Here is a 19,030-nt window from a genome sequence, read left to right as displayed (position 1 = left end):
TTATTCCCACTCGCTGCCTCCTACCAATCAGCCAATGCTCTAAGCATGTTAGTAACTTCCCTGTAATACCCTGGGCTCTTAACTTGGTAAGCAGCCTCATGTGTGGCACCTTGTCAAAGGCCTTCTGAAAGTCCAGATATATAACATCCACTACATCCCCTTTACCTATCCTACTTGTAATTTCGTCAAAGAACTCCAACAGGTTCATCAGGCAAGATTTTCCCTGAAGGAAACCATCATGACTTTGTAGTAACTTGTCCTGCGTCACCAAGTACTCAATTACCTTATCCTTAACAATTGACTCCAACATCTTCCCAACATCTGAGGTCGGGCTAACTGGTCTATAACTTCCTTTCTGCTGCCTTCCTCCTTTCTTAAAGAGTGGAGCAACGTTTGCAAATTTCCAGTGTTGTCGCACCATGCATTGTTGTATGCCCTCTCTTTGGTTTTTACATTAGCTTTGAGTTTCCGTGTCAGCTACGGCTGTACTATTTTGCCATTTCAGTATTTCTTTGTTTTCGAAATATATCTATCCTGCACCTTCCTCATTTTTCCTTGAAATCTATACCATTGCTGCTCTGCTGTCATCCCTGCCAGCATCTGCTTCCAATTTACTTTGGCCAACTCCTCTCTCATACCACCATAATTTCTTTTCCTTCACTGAAATACTGCTGCATCAGACCCAATCCAATATAGCTGATCTCCAAGTGGACTCAAACTGCTATAAAAAGCCATCTCATAGGCATTCAACAAACTCACTCTCTTGAGATCTATTACCAAATTTATTTCCCAATCAACCTGCATAGTAAAATCTTATGTGACCATAACATTGCCTTTTTGACATGACTTTTCTATTTCCCATTGTAATCTGTAGTCCACGTCCCAGCTGCTGTTGGGAGGCCTGTATGTATCTGCCATCAGGGTCTCTTTACCCTTACAGTTTCGTAACTCAACCAACAAGGATTCAACAAATTCTGATCCCACGATCACATCTTTCTACTAACTTGAGACCAGCCTTTACCAGTAGAACCATGCCACCCCTCTGTTCAGCTTCCTGTCCTCCCGGTACAATGTATAATCTTGGACATTCAACTCCCAACCCCAACCTTTCTTTAGCCATGATTCATTGATTTCCCTTCCACCAGATCTCCCCTCCACTGAACATCAGGGCTCTCCTCTATCAGATATCCCATCCATCAGATCTCCCCCTATCAGATCTCTCCTCCATCAGGTAGCATTTCTCCCCTCCATTGGACAGTAGTTCTCCGTTCCATCAGATATCAAGTACCCCTCTTTCAGGTACCATTTCTCCACAACATCAGATATCAGCTCTCCTCTATATTAGATTTCTAATAATCAGATATCAGATTTCCCCCAAGCAAATACAGTGCCTATAAAAAGTATTTACACTCGCCTTGGATATGTTCATGTTTTATTTTTTTTACAACATTGAATCACAGTAGATTTAATTTAGCTTTTTCTGATACCGATCAACAGAAAAAAAATTCATGTCAGAGTGAAAAGAGATTTCTATTAAGTAATCTAAATTAATTATAAATATAAAACACAAAATAATTGATTGCATAACTATTCACCCATCTTTAATGTGACACAGCAAATCATCACTGGTGCAACCAATTGGTTATAGAAGTTACATAATTAGCTAAAAAGAGACCGCTGTGTGCAGTCAAGGTGTTGCAGTTCACTGTAGTGAAAATACACCCGGATCCAGAGGGCCCAACTGCTGGTGAGTCAGTATTCTAACAAAAACTACACCGTGAAGACAAAAGAACACTCCAAGTAACAATGTGAAGAAGCTATTGAAAAGCACAAGTCGGGAAATGGATACAAGAAAATTTCCAAGTCAGTGAATATCCCTTGGATATTCAATCATCAAGCAACAGAAAGAACATGGCACAGCTGTAAACCTGCCTAGAGCAGGCTGTCCATGCAAGAAGGGGACTCGTGAGGGAGGCCACCAAGAGACCTGTGATAACTCTGGAGGAGTTACAAGCTTCAGATGGGATACAGCTTATGGCATACAACTGTTGCCCAGGGGGCTTCACCATTCCAGCTTTACGAGAGAGTGACAAAGAGAAAGCCACTGTTGAAAAAGTTCACAAGAAATCTTGGCCAGAGTTTGCCAGAAGGCATGTGGGAGACAGTAAAGCTAGCTAGAAGAACAGCCTATATTCTGATGAAACCAAAATTGAGCATTTTGGCCATCAGACTAAACACTATGTTTGGCATAAGCCAAGTACTGCACATCATCAAAAACATGCCATCCCTACCGCGAAGCATGAAATGGTGGCTGCATCATGCTGTGGGAATGCTTCACTGCAGGAGGCCTTGCAAGGCTGTGAAAATAGAGGGTAACATTAATACAGCAAAATACAGGGAAATCCTGAAGGAAAAACTGATGCAGCCTGCAAGAGAACTGATGCTGGAGAGAAGATTTGTTTTCCAGTAAGACAATGATCCCAGCATAAAGCCAAAGCTTCACAGGAATGGCTTAAAAACAACAAAGTTAATGTCCTGGAGTGGTCAAGTCAGAGTCCAGACTTAATCCAATTGAGAATTTGAGGCTGGACTTGAAAAGGGCTGTTCACTTACAATCCCAATGCAATCTGACAGAACTTGAGCAGATTTGTCAAGAAGAATGGGGAAAAAATGCAGTGTGCAGATGTGCAAAGCTGATAGAGACCTATCCACACAGACTCAGGGCTGTAATTGCTGCCAAAGGTGCATTTAGTAAATACTGACTTGAAGGGGCTGAGTAAATATGCAATCAATTGTTTTGTGTTTTATATTTGTAATTAATTTAGATTACTATGTAGAGAGCTGTTTCCACTTTGATAAGAAAGAGTCTTTTTCTGGTGAGCAGTATAAAAAAAAGAGCCAAATTAAAAAGAAGAATAAAAAGAAACATGCATCTCCCCCACCACCACCTCCCTGGAGCCAGGGTCCGTGATGTTTCTGAACGCAACCACAATATCCTGAAAAGGGAGGGTGAGCAGCCAGAAGTTATTGTACATATTGGTAGCCAGATCTTTTTAGTGAGCTTAATGTAGAGCAACCCTTAGGAGGCAGTCATCATAAAATGACTGAATTCATACTGCAATTGGAGAGGGAGAAGCATAGGTCACATGGATCAGTATCGCAATGGAATAAAGGGAATTACAGAGGCATGAGAGAGGAGCTTGAGACAGTGGAATGCATGGCAGTGGACTGAGGAGAATGAGAGAGTGCATTGGAGGAGGATATTGGAGGGATGACCACACAGCAGAGATGGCTGAAATTTCTAGGAATAGTTCACAAGGCGCAGGATACATATGTCCCACAGAAAAAGTTCTCAAATGGCATCGGTAGGCAACTGTGGCTGACAAGGGAAGTTAAGGACAGCATAAAAGCCAACGAAAGGCATATATGGTAGCAAAAGTGAGTGGGAAGCTTTTAAAATCCAACCAAAGGCAAATAAAAAAAGCATAGAAAGGGAAAAGATCTGAGGGCAGACTAGCAAATAATATTAAGCAGGATACCAAAAGTCAGTTATATAAGGAGTAAAAGAGAGTTGAGATTTGATATTGGACCACTGGAAAGTGATGCTGGTGAGATAGTTATAGGAAATAAAGAAATGGCAGATGAAGTTAATGAGTACTTGGCATCAGTATTCACTATGGAAGACACTAGCAGTGTGCCAGAGGTCGGTGAGTGTCAGGGAGCAGGAGTGAGTGCCATTGCTATTACAAATGAAAAAGTGCTGGGCAAACTCAAAGGTCTTAAGGTGGATAAGTCACCTGGGCCAGATGGACAACATCTCAGAGTCCTGGGAGAGGTTGATGAAGAGATAACATACGCAGTGGTCATGATCTTTCAAGAATCACTTGATTCTGGTATGGTCCTGGAGGACTAGAAGATGGCAAAATGTCACTCCACTCCTTAAGAAGTGAGGAAGACAAAACAAAGGAAATTATAGGCTAGTTAGCCTCATAGAAACATAGAAAATAGGTGCAGGAGTCTGCCATTCGGCCCTTCGAGCCTGCACCGCTATTCAGTTGGCTGATCATCCAACTCAGAACCCTGTACCAGCCTTCCCTCCATACCCCCGATCCCTTTAGCCACAAGGGCATACCTTATATCTGTGATTGCGAAAGTGTTGGAGTCCATTTTTAAGGGTGGGTTTCAGGGTACTTGGAGACAAGTGATAAAATATGTCAAAGTTATAGTTCAAGCAACAAGCAGGGTGGACAAAGGGGAGACAGTAGATGTCATTTACTTGTACTTTCAGAAGGCACAATATGCTGCCATGCATGAGGCTGCTTAACAAGAGAGAATCCTATGGCTATTACTGGAAATACTGGGATGGATAGCGGAATGGCTGACAGGCAGGAGGCAGCGAGTCAGAATAAAAAGGGCCTTTTCTGGTTGGCTGCCAGTGACTAGTGGTGTTCCTCAGGGGTCAGTATTGGGACCACTACTTTTCACATTGTTTGTCAATGATTTGGATAATGGAATTGATGGCTTTGTGGCAAAGTTTGCAGATGATACAAAGATAGGTGGATGGGTAGGTAGTGCTGAGGAAGCAATGCAATTGCAGCAGGAATTAGAGAAATTGAAGGAATGGGCAAAAAAGTGGCAGATGGAATACAGTGTTGGGAAATGTATGATAATGCATTTTGGTTAAAGGAACAATAATGTGGATTATTACCTAAATGGGGAGAAGGTTTAAACATCAGAGGTGCAGAGCGACTTAGGAGTCCTCGTGCAAGACTCCCAGAAGATTAATTTACAGGTTATGTCTGTGGTAAAGAAGGCAAAGGCAAAGTTGCAATTTATTTCAAGGAGAATAGAATGTAAAAGTAAGGAGATAATTCTGAGCCTTTATAAGACACTAGTCAAGTTGCACTTGGAGTATTGTCAACGGTTTTGGGCCTCATATCTCAGAAAGGATGTGTGTCATTGAAGAGGGTCCAGAGGAGGTTCACGAAGATGATTCTGGGAATGAAGGGGTTAACATATGAGGAGCGTTTGGCAGCTTTGGGCCTGTACTCACTGGAATTTAGAAGAATGTGGGGGGATCTCATTGAAACCTACTGAATGTTGAAGGACTAGATAGGGTGGATGTGGAGAGGATGTTTCTTATGGTGGGTGTCTCCAGAACTAGAGGCACAGCCTCAAAATTGAGTGGTGACCTTTTAGAACAGAGGTAAGGAAGAATTTTTTTAGCCCGAGAGTAGTGAATCTATGGAATGCTCTGCTACAGACCGCGATGGAGACCAAGTCTGTGGGTATATTTAAAGCAGAAGTTGATAGTTTCCTGGTTGGTCAGGGTATCAAAGGATATGGCAAGAAGGCAGATGTATGACATTGAGTGGGATTTGGGATCAGCCATGATGGAATCATGGAGCAGACTCGATAGGTTGAATAGTCTGATTCGGCTCCTATATCTTATAGTCTAAATCTACCGTGATTCAAGTTGTAAAACAATAAAGTATGAAAACATTCTGGTGAATACTTTTTGTGGCACTGTATCAGATTAACCCGCTATAAGATATCAGCCCTCCCTTCCAACAGATATGAGAGCTACACTCCAGCAGATATCAGATCTCCACTCCATTAGATATCATGCTTCCCCTGCCTCAGATATCAGGTCTCTCCACCATCAATACCAGATCGCCTCTGAATCATATATCTGACATCCCCACCATCAGGAATCAGATCGACTCTTCATCAGGTATCTGATCTCGCCTCCATCAATTTCCATCAGATATCAGACCTCCCCAACAGTAGGTATATCAGATCTCCCATGTAGCAGACATCAGATCACCCCTGCAACAGATATCGGATCTAGCCTACATCAGATATCAGGTACCTCGAACATCATAAATCAGGTATCTCCTCCATCAGGTTTCCCCTCCAGCAGTTCTCATGTCTCTCCTGCTTCAGTTATCTTGTCTCCTCTCCACCAGACATCAGAACATCCATCCTGCAGATACCAGATTTCTCCTCCAGCGGCTATCAGATCAACCCACCATCAGATATAAGGTCTCCCCTCTGGCAGTTATCAGGTCTTTGCACCTTAAAGGTATCAGGTCACCACCTCTAACAAATATCAGCTCTCCCTTCTATCAGATACCAGGTTTTTTCCCTCCATCAGATATCAGCTTTCCCCTCCATATGATATCAGGTCACCCCTCTAACAGGTATTGGTTCTCCCCCCTATCAGATTTCAGATCTTCCCTCCATCAGAAATCAGATCTCTTTCCTCACATCTACTCTCTATCAGATATCAGGTTTTCCTTACAGCAGATATCAGATCTACACTTCTGCAGATATATCTCTGTTCCATCAAATATCAGGGGTCTCTATCATCATATATGAGATATCCCCCCTATCAGATCTCCCCTCTATCAGATATGAGATCATTTCTACATCAAATATAATATTTCCTGTCCATCATATAGCCAATCTCCACTTCATCAGATATCATGTCTCCCTGCCATTAGATATCAGGTCTCTTGAACAGCATATATCAGATATCCCTTTCTTCGGATCTCCCCTCTATCATATATCAGATCTCCCCATCATCAATTTCCCTCAATCAGACATCAAATCTCCCCTCCATCGGATGTCAGGTCACCCCTCCATCCGATATCAGGTCTCCCCTCTAACAGGTATTGGTTTTCTCCTCTATCAGATATCAGATCTCCCCTTCATCAGAAATCAGATCTCTCTTCCTTCAGATCTACTATCTTCCCTCCATCAGATATCATGTTTCACCACCATTAGACATCAGGTCTCCCCTCCATCAGACGTCAGATCTCCCCTCCATCCGACGTCAGATCTCCCTTCCATCAGACGTCAGATCTCCCTTTCATCAGACGTCAGATCTCCCCTCCATCCAACTTCAGATCTCCCCTCCATCCGACGTCAGATCTCTCCTCCATCAGACGTCACATCTCTCCTCCAACAGACGTCACATCTCCCCTCCATCTGACGTCACATCTCCCCTCCATCAGACGTCACATCTCCCCTCCATCAGACGTCACATCTCCCCTCCATCAGATGTCACACCTCCCCTCCATCCGACGTCACATCTCCCCTCCATCAGACGTCACATCTCCCCTCCATCTGAGGTCAGATCTCCGCTGTTTCAGATATCAGATCTCCCTTCTATAAGATATCAGGTTTCCACCTCTATCTATTCATCTCATACTCTTAGGAACATCTATCAGATTTCTCCTCAGCCACTGCCACCTCAGAGAAAGAAAAACAATCCAAGTTTGTCCAGCCTCTTGTTATAGCACTTGGGCTATTATCCAGACAGCATTCTGATAAACATCTTCTGCACTCTCTCCATAGCCTTGACATCCATTCTACAATGGGGTGATCAGAACTGCACACAATTTTCCAGATATGGCCTAACCAAATGTTTTGTGCAGCTGCCACACAATTTCCTGACATTGAAACTCAGCTTCCCAACCACCTTCTTCATCTACTTACCTCCTGGTGGTGTTGCTTTCTGTGCGCTATACGGACACACTCCAAGATCTTTTTGTACTTCAATACTCCTAAAGGTCCAGCCATATGCTGTGTACTTTCCTGTATATTTGACAGGCTTCCCTCACTTATTCATTCAGTTAAATTCTATCTACCATTTCCCTGTCCACATTTCCAACTGTTCTCCCATTGTATCCATTGACATTCCTCCTCATCGTCCACAACACCTTCAAGGTTCTTGTCATCTACAAGTTTACAAATCAGATTATCTATATTTACATCCAAATCATCTCATTAATATTTCTTTCATTGTCCTCTCAGTCTTGTTCTTCACGCTTGTCTATTCCTCCCCCATCTATTCTCATTCCCATTTTTGTTCTCTCCCTTCTTCATCCATTGCCATCTGCACTATTCTTATCTTCTTTTGCTGGTATCCTTATTTTGCTCTGTTGTCAACGATTCTGCCTTTCTCAGTGAGAGTAACCAGCAACCTCTGAATGTTGTTGAAACCCAATTTTGGGAAGAAACTATCCCTGTTTATCTTCTCTGTCTGTAGTGACAGGACTGTTCTACCACAAGCCTTTGGAAATTAGTGGCAGTCAATCCAGACGGATAATCTCTGCAGTTGAAGACAGTGAGGGGGATCTCACCAAATCATCTTAGGTCCTGAGGAGACATATGCTCTTCCGCCCACTCCGTCCTACACCCCTCCCCTCCCTGGTTAAAATTCCCTCACTCACGGGCTCCACCACGGCAGGCTCTCCTTTCTGGCCTTTATCGCCTCTCAGTCCCAGAGAATTCGTGCTCACCTGCAGCCAGAAAAAAATTGACATCAACTTTGGGGCAGAAGGCACTGGAACCCCCACCCGTCCCGCGAGTCACGGTCAATGCCCTGAGCTGCCAACATCGCACTGATGAGGCAAGAAGTTAGCGGTGATTCACAAAATGGTTTCTTCACCATCACCGAATTCCACGGCATGGAGAACCACCCACCCATCGAGGATCCCAATCTCTGCAAACATTTACTATACAGGGGCCTTTGGTCAAATCAGGTCGAAGCTGACTCACAGACCAACCCCATTCCCCACTAGGTTTTCCCACCACCCCTTCTCCCTGGTATTAACCCCTCATCCAGCCACTGCCAGTTAGGTTAAAACTTACTAACCTGCCCCCATAATGTCACCTGCACTTTATCGCAGATCTTCCTCTGTTCCACATCCCTCCCTCACTCACTTAAAACTGACTCCATTTTCTCATTCCGAGACCAGATGAAGGGGTTCTGACCTGGAATGTTGACTGTTCCTCTCCCCACAGATGTTGCCTAACCAGCCATGTGTTTCCAGTGAATGAGACTCTGTACCTGGATAAGGTCCAGCTCCTCTCACCCCTCTACCTGGACCGATCCCTGCAGGGGCCATGTCTTCATGTGCAGGGACTTTGAGGTGGTTGTTTCTCCATCCCCTCGCGCAGAGATCGGAGACAGAACTGTAACCATGAGCCCATGATCCAGCACATCATTCTCCATAACTTCCGCCATTTCCAGTGAGATCCCAACTCCAGGCACACCTCTCACCTCATCCGGTTTTTGACAGGGATTGCTTCACATCACTTCCTTATCCACTCATAGCTTCCCACTGACCTCCCTCATGGTACGGCAAGGAGTATGTGTTACACCTACCCCTAGTACTCCCCCTCAGCACCATTCACAGCCCCAAGCAGTCTTTCCAGGTGAGGTTACACTTCACCTGCAAGTCTGTCGGGGTACACACACAAAATAATGAAAGGTCTTGGCTTAGAACATCAAGAATTTATTTCCCTTCATAGATGCTGCCTGATTTGATGAATTCCTCCAGCATTTTGTGTTTGCTATTCAATATTTCCAGCATATGCAGAATCTCTTGGTGATTTATTGTATCTGCTGCATGTGGTACAGTCTCCTCGACATCACCGAGCCCCAATGCAGACTGGGTGTTGCTTCATTAAGCACCTCTGCTCTGTCTCCCAGTGACCACACACTTCAATTCGACATCCCAATCCCATTCTAACATATCTGTCCATGGCTTCCTCTACTGCCATGATGATGCCAAACTCAGGCTGGAGGAACTACACCTCACGTGCTTCCTGGGAAGCCTCCAAACTGATGGCAAGAACATCGATTTCTCTTACCCGGTAATTTCTTCCCCTCTCTGCTGTCTTTTCCATTTCCCATTCTGCCTCTCCTCTCACCCTGTATCTTCTTCTCACCTCCTTCTGGTGATCCTCCTCCTTCCCTTTCTCCCATGGTCTATCCTTCTCTCCTAACAAATCTCTTCTTCTTCCTCAGCCTATCACCACCCAGATTCTTACTTCATCCCCTCCCCCCCCCACACTTTCTAGCTTCCACTCTTTCCACTCCCTCCATGTTTTTAATTCTGGTTTCTGCCCCCTTCATTTCCAGTCCTGATTAAGTGTTTCAGCCCATAACTTCAACTCTGTCTCCTCCACAGGTGCTGCCTGACCTGTTGAGTTCCTCTAGCGTTTTGTGTGTGATGCTCTAGATTTCCAACATCTACAGAACCTCTTGTGTCCACTTTACAGGAAGGGTACGGCAGCAGTAAAGGGACGACAGAAGAGATTCATCAAGATATTACCTGGAATTGAAGGCTGCAATTATAAGGAAGACATTGGGTAGTCTGCATACATGGCAGCTGAGTAATAAGATTATGGTGTCCTTTGCCAGTGACGAGTGAGGTTCAGCAGGGGTTAGTATTGGGATGACAACTGTTCACTTCCTTCAGCAATGATGTGTATGAAGGAACTGATGGATTTGTGGTCAATTTGCAGCCAATAGAAAGATAGGTGGAGGGGCAGGTGGTGTTGAGGAAGCAGGGAGTCTGTAGAAGGACTTAGATGAGAAGAATGGGCAAAGTGTGGCAGATGGAATATAGGGTAGGAAAGTATGCCATCATGCACTTTGGTAGAAGGAATAAAGATGGGGAGAAAATTCCCAGTGGCATGTACGTAAGCCTCTATGGTCTTGTGGAGTTGTATAACACCCTGAGGGGCGGGGAGAGAGTTATCATCCTTTCCCCTGGAAAGTCTAGAATGAGACGGCACAGGTTTAATCCAAGAGGGGAGGGATTTAAAGGGGACCTGAGCAGCAGGTTTTCGACAAAGTGGATGGGGGGTTAGGCAATGAGCTCCCAGAGGAAGTGGTGGAAGCAAGTACAAATTCAGAGTTTGAAAGGCTTTTGGACAGGTAGCTGGCCACAAAAGGAGTGCTGGTTTTCGACTTAATGCAGTTAGATGGGTCTTATGTAGACATGCTATATCTCGGCTGTGGACCCTGTGATTCCAACATGCACGTAAGTCATTGCAGGGAGACTCACACTTATTTCTGCAGCAACCCCTTGGCCAATGTTCTCCTCAGCTGTGACCGATGGCTCCTTATCCTCATATTCTGTCACCTCATAATAATATTCATCGCCATAATGACTGGGGTCATATTCACTGGGGTCGTACTCAATGTCGTACTCTTTGAAATCAGGATCATTGGTACTTGCACCTTTGGCCGGAGAACCTTTCAAGTCTTGACCTTTGTGCTCTTGCCCTGTCAGTTCATGTTCAGTGAAGTCATATTCACTGAGGCCATACTCGGTATCATCTGCTTTGAAATTGGGATCATTGGACCTTAAACCTTTAACTGGAGAACCTCTGGAGTCTTGCCCTTTGAATTCATACTCATTGAGGTCATACTCATTGGGGTCATGTTCACTGGGGTCATGTTCATTGGGGTCATACTCATTGGGGTCATACTCATTGGGGTCATGTTCACTGGGGTCATGTTCACTGGGGTCATGTCCTTTAAGGCTGTTTTCATTTTCACTGTATTCTTTGAAGTCGTGTTCGATGTACTCGTACTCATTGAAGTTCTGTTCTTTTCCCTCAGAGTCTTTCTCGTCGGGATAATAATCATCTTCTCCAATCACATATTCTTTATAATCTTCATCCATGTTGGTCTTAGTTTTATCCATGTGATTTGCGATGGTTCAGAAATGGAGAGTGATATAAGCAGAGTGTTAGCAAAGCAAAGATAAATTCCACACTACAGACCTTTGCAAAGTAGCCACGGAGATGGAGACAGGAAGATCTGTGGTGGTCTGGGGCAGTCGGTCCCTTTGGCAGGAAACTCTGGCCACCGGACATGTTCATTAGTTCTATCAGTGAGTTGGTCATTTTGGAGAGGAGCCTGATCCTCAGTGTAAGGGTCAGCATTCAGGGTAGGGGTTCATGAAGCAGAGCAGTGATGAGGGGTTGGCTTCATCTCCAGGCAGTCTTTGCAAATTAGTCTTAGCTTGGAGGCAAGGCCCAGCTCAGAACATTTAACATTTTTGCTTTGTTTGATTTCAGCTTTCAATAATATTTCTTTTCTTTTTTGACAGGGAAGGTTTCAGAATGACAAGAGAAAGGATGCAAATAAGCAGTGCCACACCTTGTGAATCAAACCTCAAGGCCATGGGCAGAGGTACGACCCAGCAACACATTGCCTGTGGTCATCTCTGCATTAGGTGCTGTAGGAGGAGCTACTCGGCCACTGAGTCTGTGCCAGCTCACAGATTCCTGATTAGATTTCCATGTCTCCTATTCCCCCACATACCCATCAACTTCCCCCAGATTCCACCCCTCACCCACACCCCGAGGACAACTTACAGCTGCCAGTTAACCGACCGACCTGTGAGTCTTTAGGAGGAAACAAGAGCACCCAGGGGAGTCCCTCACCATCACAGAGAAACAGCACCTGAGATGGGGATTGAACCTGTGTCTCTGGGCTGTGAAGCAGCAGCCCTGCTGCTGAGTCACTGTGCTGTGCTGAAAGATTTTGCTGACGGGTTGAATGGTGGGGAATTTGAGGATGTGCTGGGTACAAATCAGACAAGAACACAAGTACTGGGTGCAAGCCCTGAAAACCTTCCCCCACCAGTAGCAAGGGAGCATCTCCACCAATACTGGGTCCCTCACAAATACCGGGATTTTCACCAATACTGGGTCATTCACCAATACTGGGACGTTCACAAATACCAGGTCATTCACCAATACCGAGTCATTCACCAATACCGGGTCCCTCACCAATACCGGGACCCTCACCAATACCGGGTCCCTCACCAATACCGGGAGCCTCACCAATACCGGGACCCTCACCAATACCGGGTCCTTCACCAATACCGGGACCCTCACCAATACCGGGACCCTCACCAATACCGGGTCCTTCACCAATACCGGGAGCCTCACCAATACCGGGTCCCTCACCAATACCGGGTCCTTCACCAATACCGGGTCCTTCACCAATACCGGGTCCCTCACCAATACCGGGACCCTCACCAATACCGGGTCCCTCACCAATACTGGGACTATCACCAATACCGGGTCGTTCACCAATACCGGGTCCTTCACCAATACCGGGTCCCTCACCAATACTGGGACTATCACCAATACCGGGTCGTTCACCAATACCGGGTCCTTCACCAATACCGGGTCCCTCACCAATACCGGGACCCTCACCAATACCGGGACCCTCACCAATACCGGGTCCTTCACCAATACCGGGACCCTCACCAATACCGGGACCCTCACCAATACCGGGTCCTTCACCAATACCGGGAGCCTCACCAATACCGGGTCCCTCACCAATACCGGGTCCTTCACCAATACCGGGTCCCTCACCAATACCGGGACCCTCACCAATACCGGGTCCCTCACCAATACTGGGACTATCACCAATACCGGGTCGTTCACCAATACCGGGTCCTTCACCAATACCGGGTCCTTCACCAATACCGGGTCCCTCACCAATACCGGGACCCTCACCAATACCGGGTCCTTCACCAATACCGGGACCCTCACCAATATTGGGACCCTCACCAATACAGGGACTATCACCAATACCGGGTCCTTCACCAATACTGGGATTTTCACCAATACCGGGTCCCTCACCAATACCGGGTCATTCACCAATACCGGGTCCCTCACAAATACCGGGACCCTCACCAATACCGGGACCCTCACCAATACTGGGTCCCTCACCAATACCGGGACCTTCACTAATCCTGGAACTCCCGCCAGCACCATGGAAGCAGAGGGTCACAGAAATGGCTCATCACCGGCTTGTGACGGTCAACTAAGGATGGACGATAACTTTTGGTGGTCAGTGGTCAGTGAAATGCAGCCAGGTGTTCCTTGCTCCTGGGACCTGTAGGACAGTCACACTCTTGGACCAAGGGATCTGTATTGTGCTGTGGTGTTTCATCTTTCTGTTTTTATGAATCAAACAAAGTACAAACAATGTTAAAGCATTCCACGGGCATCCACAGTGTGCCCTCCTGCAGCAATTAACAAAAATATTTCTATTCAAATGAAACAGACAGAGAAAATGAACAAGTCAGTGGATTTCAAACAAATTAAGCAATTTGTTGCCACCAAAGATTAAACCATACCGCAGATGAACCACGCTCAGCTCAGCCGTGGTGGCTCCAGGCTTGGGTCTTACTGCCGAGTTTCTGCAGCTCCATCGAAGGCCCCTCCTTCTGCTATTCAGACACCACTCTCCTCCTCCATGTGAATTCTCCCCCCACCTCCAATCTCAGCTTTGGAGCTGGCCTCCAAACAAACAGAGTGGAGGCACATCTCCCATTACCTCCCTCTTGTTAAACCTTACCTCACTGCCTCTCTCACTCGCTGATGAAGAGCTGGTTGTTTCTTGAACAATCTCATAGTAATAATCCTCGGCGTGCTGCTCTGGTAAGAGGTTGCTCTGTTCCTGGGGAGACAGAGAGGAGGGATTTTAATCTCAAACCTATCACCCACTTCTGGTGAACGCTGCAGGTGACAGACAAAGGGAAGAGCGCCTCGGCGAAGAGATGGTTCATCAGAGATCTTCCAGTCTTCACCTGGAAAGATCTTGATCACGTTGGCTACCTTTTCCCCCAGCTGGAGATGGCTGAACTGCTCTTGACCCCTCTTCTGAGATGTGAATATGTTTTTGGAACGAATCTTGGTCGAAGTGCCCATAGAGCCTGTACGCCCAAAAATGCTCTTCTCTTTGAAGGATAAACTGGGGCTGATTGTCTGAAAAATGTATTGAGATGGAATGCAGTGACATGAATAACAGGAGGGGTGATGGGGTATGGAAGAGTAAGTGGACGGAGAGGTGCAAGAGAAAAGTGGAGGGAAGGGTGGGAAAGGGAGATGGAAGTAGGAATCGGAGAAATAGGAGGGGAGAGGAAGGTGGAGGGAGGAGTGGGAGAGGGAGATGGAGGGAGGGGTGGGAGAGGAAGGTGGAAGGAAGGTTGGGAGAGGAACGCGGAGGGAGGGTTGGGAGAGGGAGGTGGAGGTAGAAATAAGAGAAACAGGAGGAGGAGAGGATGGTGGTAGTAAGGGTGGGTGAGATCGGTGGATCGTGGGGTGAGAGAGGAAGGTGAAGGTCGGAATGGGAGAAATAGCAGGGGAGAGGAGAGTGGAGGATCATGTGAAAGAGCTAGGTGGAGCGAGGGATGGAAGAAGAATTGGAGGGAGGGTTGAGAAAGAAATGGAGGGGTAGGAGAGGGAAGTGTGGGAAAGGAAGGTGGAAGGAAGGTTGGGAGAGGAAAGTGGAGGGAGAGTTGGGAGAGGGAGGTGGAGGGGAAAGGTGAGAGTGGAGTGAGAGAGGAATTGGAGGGAATGGTGAGAGATGGAGGAATGGGTGGGAGAGGAAGCAGGAGAGACGAATGGGAGAAGGAGTTGGTGGGAGGGGTGGGAGAGGGTGTTGGAGGAAGGGATAGGAAAGTGAGGTAGAGGGAGTGGTGGGAGAGGGAGGTGGAGGAAGGGTCTGAAGAGGAAAGTTGAGGGAGAGGTGAGAGAGGGAAGTGGAGGGTGAGGTGGGAGAGGGAAGTGGAGGGAGGTCAGAGAGAGAGAGGAATTAGAGGGAGAGGTGGGAGAGGATTTAAAGGGAAGGTTGGGAGAGGGAGGTGGAGGGAGTGGTGGGAGAGGGAGATGGAGGGTGGGGTGGGAGAGGGAGGAGGATGAGGAGGAGGTAGAAATAGGAGAAATTAGAGGGGGAGAGGATGGTGGTAGTAAGGGTGGGTGAGATCAGTGGAGGAGGGGTGAGAGAGGAAAGTGCAGGTAGAAATGGGAGAAATAGCAGAGGAGAGGGAGTGGAGGGAGGGGTGGGAGAGATAGGTGGAGGGAGGGAGGGAGGGGTGGGAGAGATAGGTGGAGGGAGGGTGGGAGGGGTGGGAGAGGATTTAGAGGGAGGTGGATAGAGGGATGGGAGGGGTGGGAGAGGAAAGTTGAGGTAGAAATTGGTGGTGGAGAGGAAAGTGGTGGGTGGGATGGGAGACAGAGAGACAAAGCGAGGGGAGGGAGAAGAATTGGAGGGAGAGATAAGAGACCGATGGAGGGGAGGGAGAAGGAGCTGGAGGGAGGGGTGAGAGGGAGCTGGAGGGAGGAGTGTAACAGGAAGTTGCAGGAGAGGAAAATGCAAGTAGAAATGGGAGAAATAGGAGGGAGGGGAGAAGGGAGTGGAGGGTCAGGTGGGAGAGGGAGATGGAGGGAGAGTTAGGAGAGGAAAGAGGAGGTAGAAATGGGAGAAATTGGAGGGGGAGTGGGTGGTGGAAGGAGGGGTGGGGGAGATAGGTGGAGGGAGAGGAGTGAGAGGGAGGTGGAGATAAGAATGGGAGAAATAGGAGGGGGCAACAAGAGTGGTGGGTGGGATGGGAGAGGGAGATGGAGGGAGGGTTAGGAGAGGAAAGAGGAGGTAGAAATGGGAGAAATTGTTGGGGGAGTGGATGGTGGAAGGAGAGGTGGGGGAGATAGGTGGAGGGAGAGGAGTGAGAGGGAGGTGGAGATAAGAATGGGAGAAATAGGAGGGGGCAACAAGAGTGGTGGGTGGGATGGGAGAGAGAGATGGAGGGAGGAGTGGGTGAGGAAAGAGGAGGGTGGGTTGGGAGAGGTAGGTGGAGTAAGAGGCGGGAGAAGAATTGAAGGGAGGGGTGGGGTGGGAGGGGGAGATGGAGGAAGGGGTGGAGGGACAGGTGGGAGAGATAAGTGGAGGGAAGTGTGGAAGAGGGTGGTGGAAGGAGAATGAGGGAGAATTGAATGGATGAGAAAGTAAGGATCTGAAGGGAGGGAGGGAGAGGATGGGACACACAAGAATGACATGACAAGACAAATGGAGCTGAGCAGAGGTGGCAGACACAGACCATGCTGGGCAGAGGACCCATCTCCTGGTTACCTGCGTTTGGCTTTCCTCCCCTCCCACTGTTGGCTGTTCCTCGGAGAAGTGATGGTAATACTGGGCAAAGTCTGTGTCACCATTACTGTACTCATACTCCAGGGACTCCTCCAGGGGCAACTATGCGTGAGGGCAAATGCAATGACAGTTAGTGATAGCATGGTGAGAACAGGTTCAGAAGTCACCCGCTCCAACACCAGATGAAATATGTCCATGTAATCGAGGAGAAGCACCTCGCTCCTTGGCTTGTGCATGGATGATACATAAATGTACCAACACTGGTCACCTTCCTGACCAGGCGGACATTGCAGACCACTCCATTGACAAGACCAACCAAGACCATACTTCCACAAGCTCAGCAACGTGCAGGGGCAGGGTGTAGATTTTGGCCATGGCTGGTGACCATGAGATTCTCCATCTCACTCAGAGGACCCTGTGACAAAGATGGTGACCTTCACTGAAGGAGATGGTGAACAACAGGAAGAATTATCAACAGGGACAGGGAGTTTGAGTCCAACTGGGTGGGTTAGAAGTCATTCCCAATGGAAGGGTGAGCAGTAATGGTGCAGCAGGAGCCAGTAACATCTGTTTCTCCTCTTTATCCACACTGCCTCTTTGTGTACTGAGGTCTGCCTGTGGTGAACAGGTCAACACTGGAGACGTATCGTTGCTTCTCATCCCATTGCTGGACTTGGTGAATGCAGTAGTGGGTGGAGCACAGACAATGGATAACACCCCTGTCCACTTCACCACAGCCCTGTATCCTCTACCCAGGGAACAGCGACGGCGCAGCCCTGGAACAGGATGATCCCAACCCTTCACACTGAAGAAGAGTGAAAATGCAGGAGGGAGTGGAAGGGGAGGGGGTAGGGTGGTACAGACCAGAGCTGGGGCCGGCAGAGCAAGACAGAATGATCCTTTCTACAAGTGCAAGGGAGACAGCAGATACTCTGAACCCTGAGGCACTCGGCAGAGGGTCTGTCGGGGGAAGAGGTTTGAGAGCAAGAGGGCCGGAGAGGGTCAAATGGTGTGAGAGAGAGATGGTGAGGAGAGTTGGCAGGAAAGATTACTGCAGAGTGCCAGTGGGAGTGTCAAAGTTCAAGGAACAAGGGGGGTTGTCAAAAGAAGTCAAGGGGAGTTTCAGGAGGGGTTTCGATGGTCGAGGGGAGTTTCAAGAGGAGTGCTGAGAGTTGAGTGGAGCACTGAGGGGAGTTTTGAGAGTCAAGGGGAGTTTCAAGGGTCGAGGGAAATGTTGAGTGGAGTGTCGAGAGAAGTTTTGAGGGTCAAGGGAAATGTTGAGGGTTGAGCGGAGTGTCAAAGGGAGTTTTGAGAATCAAGGCGAGCTTTGAGGGTCGAGTGGAGTGTTGAATGTCAGGCGTGTCGAGGGTAGTTTCAAGGGGAATCAAAGGGAGTTTTGGGGGAGTCAAGAGGGTATTGAGGGGATGTTGAAGGGATTTTTGAGTTCATTTTCAAGAGGTGTCAAGGGGGTGTCGAGGGTCTTTGAGGGGGTGCTTAGGAGCTTTTAAGGGGGTGTCAAGGGGAATTTTCAGGGGAATTTCGAGGGGATGTCAAGAGTCGATAGGGTGTCGAGGATCAAGAGGAATCTTGAGGATCGAAGCGTGTGTCAAGAGGGTGTTGAGGGAATGGCAAGTGTTGAGTGGGGTGTTGAGGGAATTGTCAAGGGAATGTCGAGGGTCAGGGGTGTCAACAGATGAAGGCAGAGTCAAAGATTGAGCGTCAAGGCAAGGGGTGAAGGGCAAGGGGAGTCTCGAAGGGAGAGTTGACGGGAGGGAAAAGGGAGAATCAAGGTGAGGGTTGAGGGGTTCGTCAAAGTGAGGATCAAGGATAGAGTCGAGGTGACAGTCAAGTCGAGGGGAAAGTCAAGGGGTCAGTGAAGAGGAAATTGGAGGGGAGAACCAAGGGCAGAGTCAAAGGTCAGGGGGAGAGTCAAGGGTTGAGGGATGTGTCAAGGGCTGAGCTGAAGAGGGTGTCGGGGGATGTCAAGGGCTGAGAGGGGTATCAAGGGTGTGACGAGTGTGTGTTGAGAGTTATTTGAGTGAGGTGTCAAAGGCAGTGTCATGAGTCGGGGGTGTCGAGGGATGAAGGGAGACTTGAGGGTTGAGACGTGAGTCCAGGGGAGAGTTGATGGGAGAGTCAAGGGTCAAGGGTGAAGGTGAGGGGATAAGGATGAGTGGCGAGAGTCAATGTGAGGGGTGAGGGTCCAGGGAAGGTGCAAGGGTTGAGAAGAGTGTCAAGAAAAGAGTCAAGAGTTGAGGGGAGATTAGA

General features: G+C 47.7%; 1 protein-coding gene across 1 annotated transcript in view; it reads right to left on the bottom strand.

Moving 5' to 3' along the window:
• The window catches only part of LOC140206422 (uncharacterized), a 340,374-nt gene that overhangs the window by 279,359 nt on the left and 41,985 nt on the right, over positions 1-19,030 (bottom strand). The window contains exons 5-8 of the mRNA XM_072274789.1: positions 16,745-16,864; positions 14,192-14,293; positions 10,869-11,498; positions 8,241-8,309 (exon numbers count right to left, since the gene is read on the bottom strand). Of these exons, the coding sequence (XP_072130890.1) occupies positions 8,241-8,309; positions 10,869-11,498; positions 14,192-14,293; positions 16,745-16,864 (921 nt within the window). The remainder of the gene's footprint in view (positions 1-8,240; positions 8,310-10,868; positions 11,499-14,191; positions 14,294-16,744; positions 16,865-19,030) is intronic.

The sequence above is a fragment of the Mobula birostris genome, chromosome 12 (assembly GCF_030028105.1).
Source record: "Mobula birostris isolate sMobBir1 chromosome 12, sMobBir1.hap1, whole genome shotgun sequence".
Lineage (NCBI taxonomy): Eukaryota > Metazoa > Chordata > Chondrichthyes > Myliobatiformes > Myliobatidae > Mobula > Mobula birostris.
This window is presented reverse-complemented; position numbering and strand designations above follow the sequence as displayed.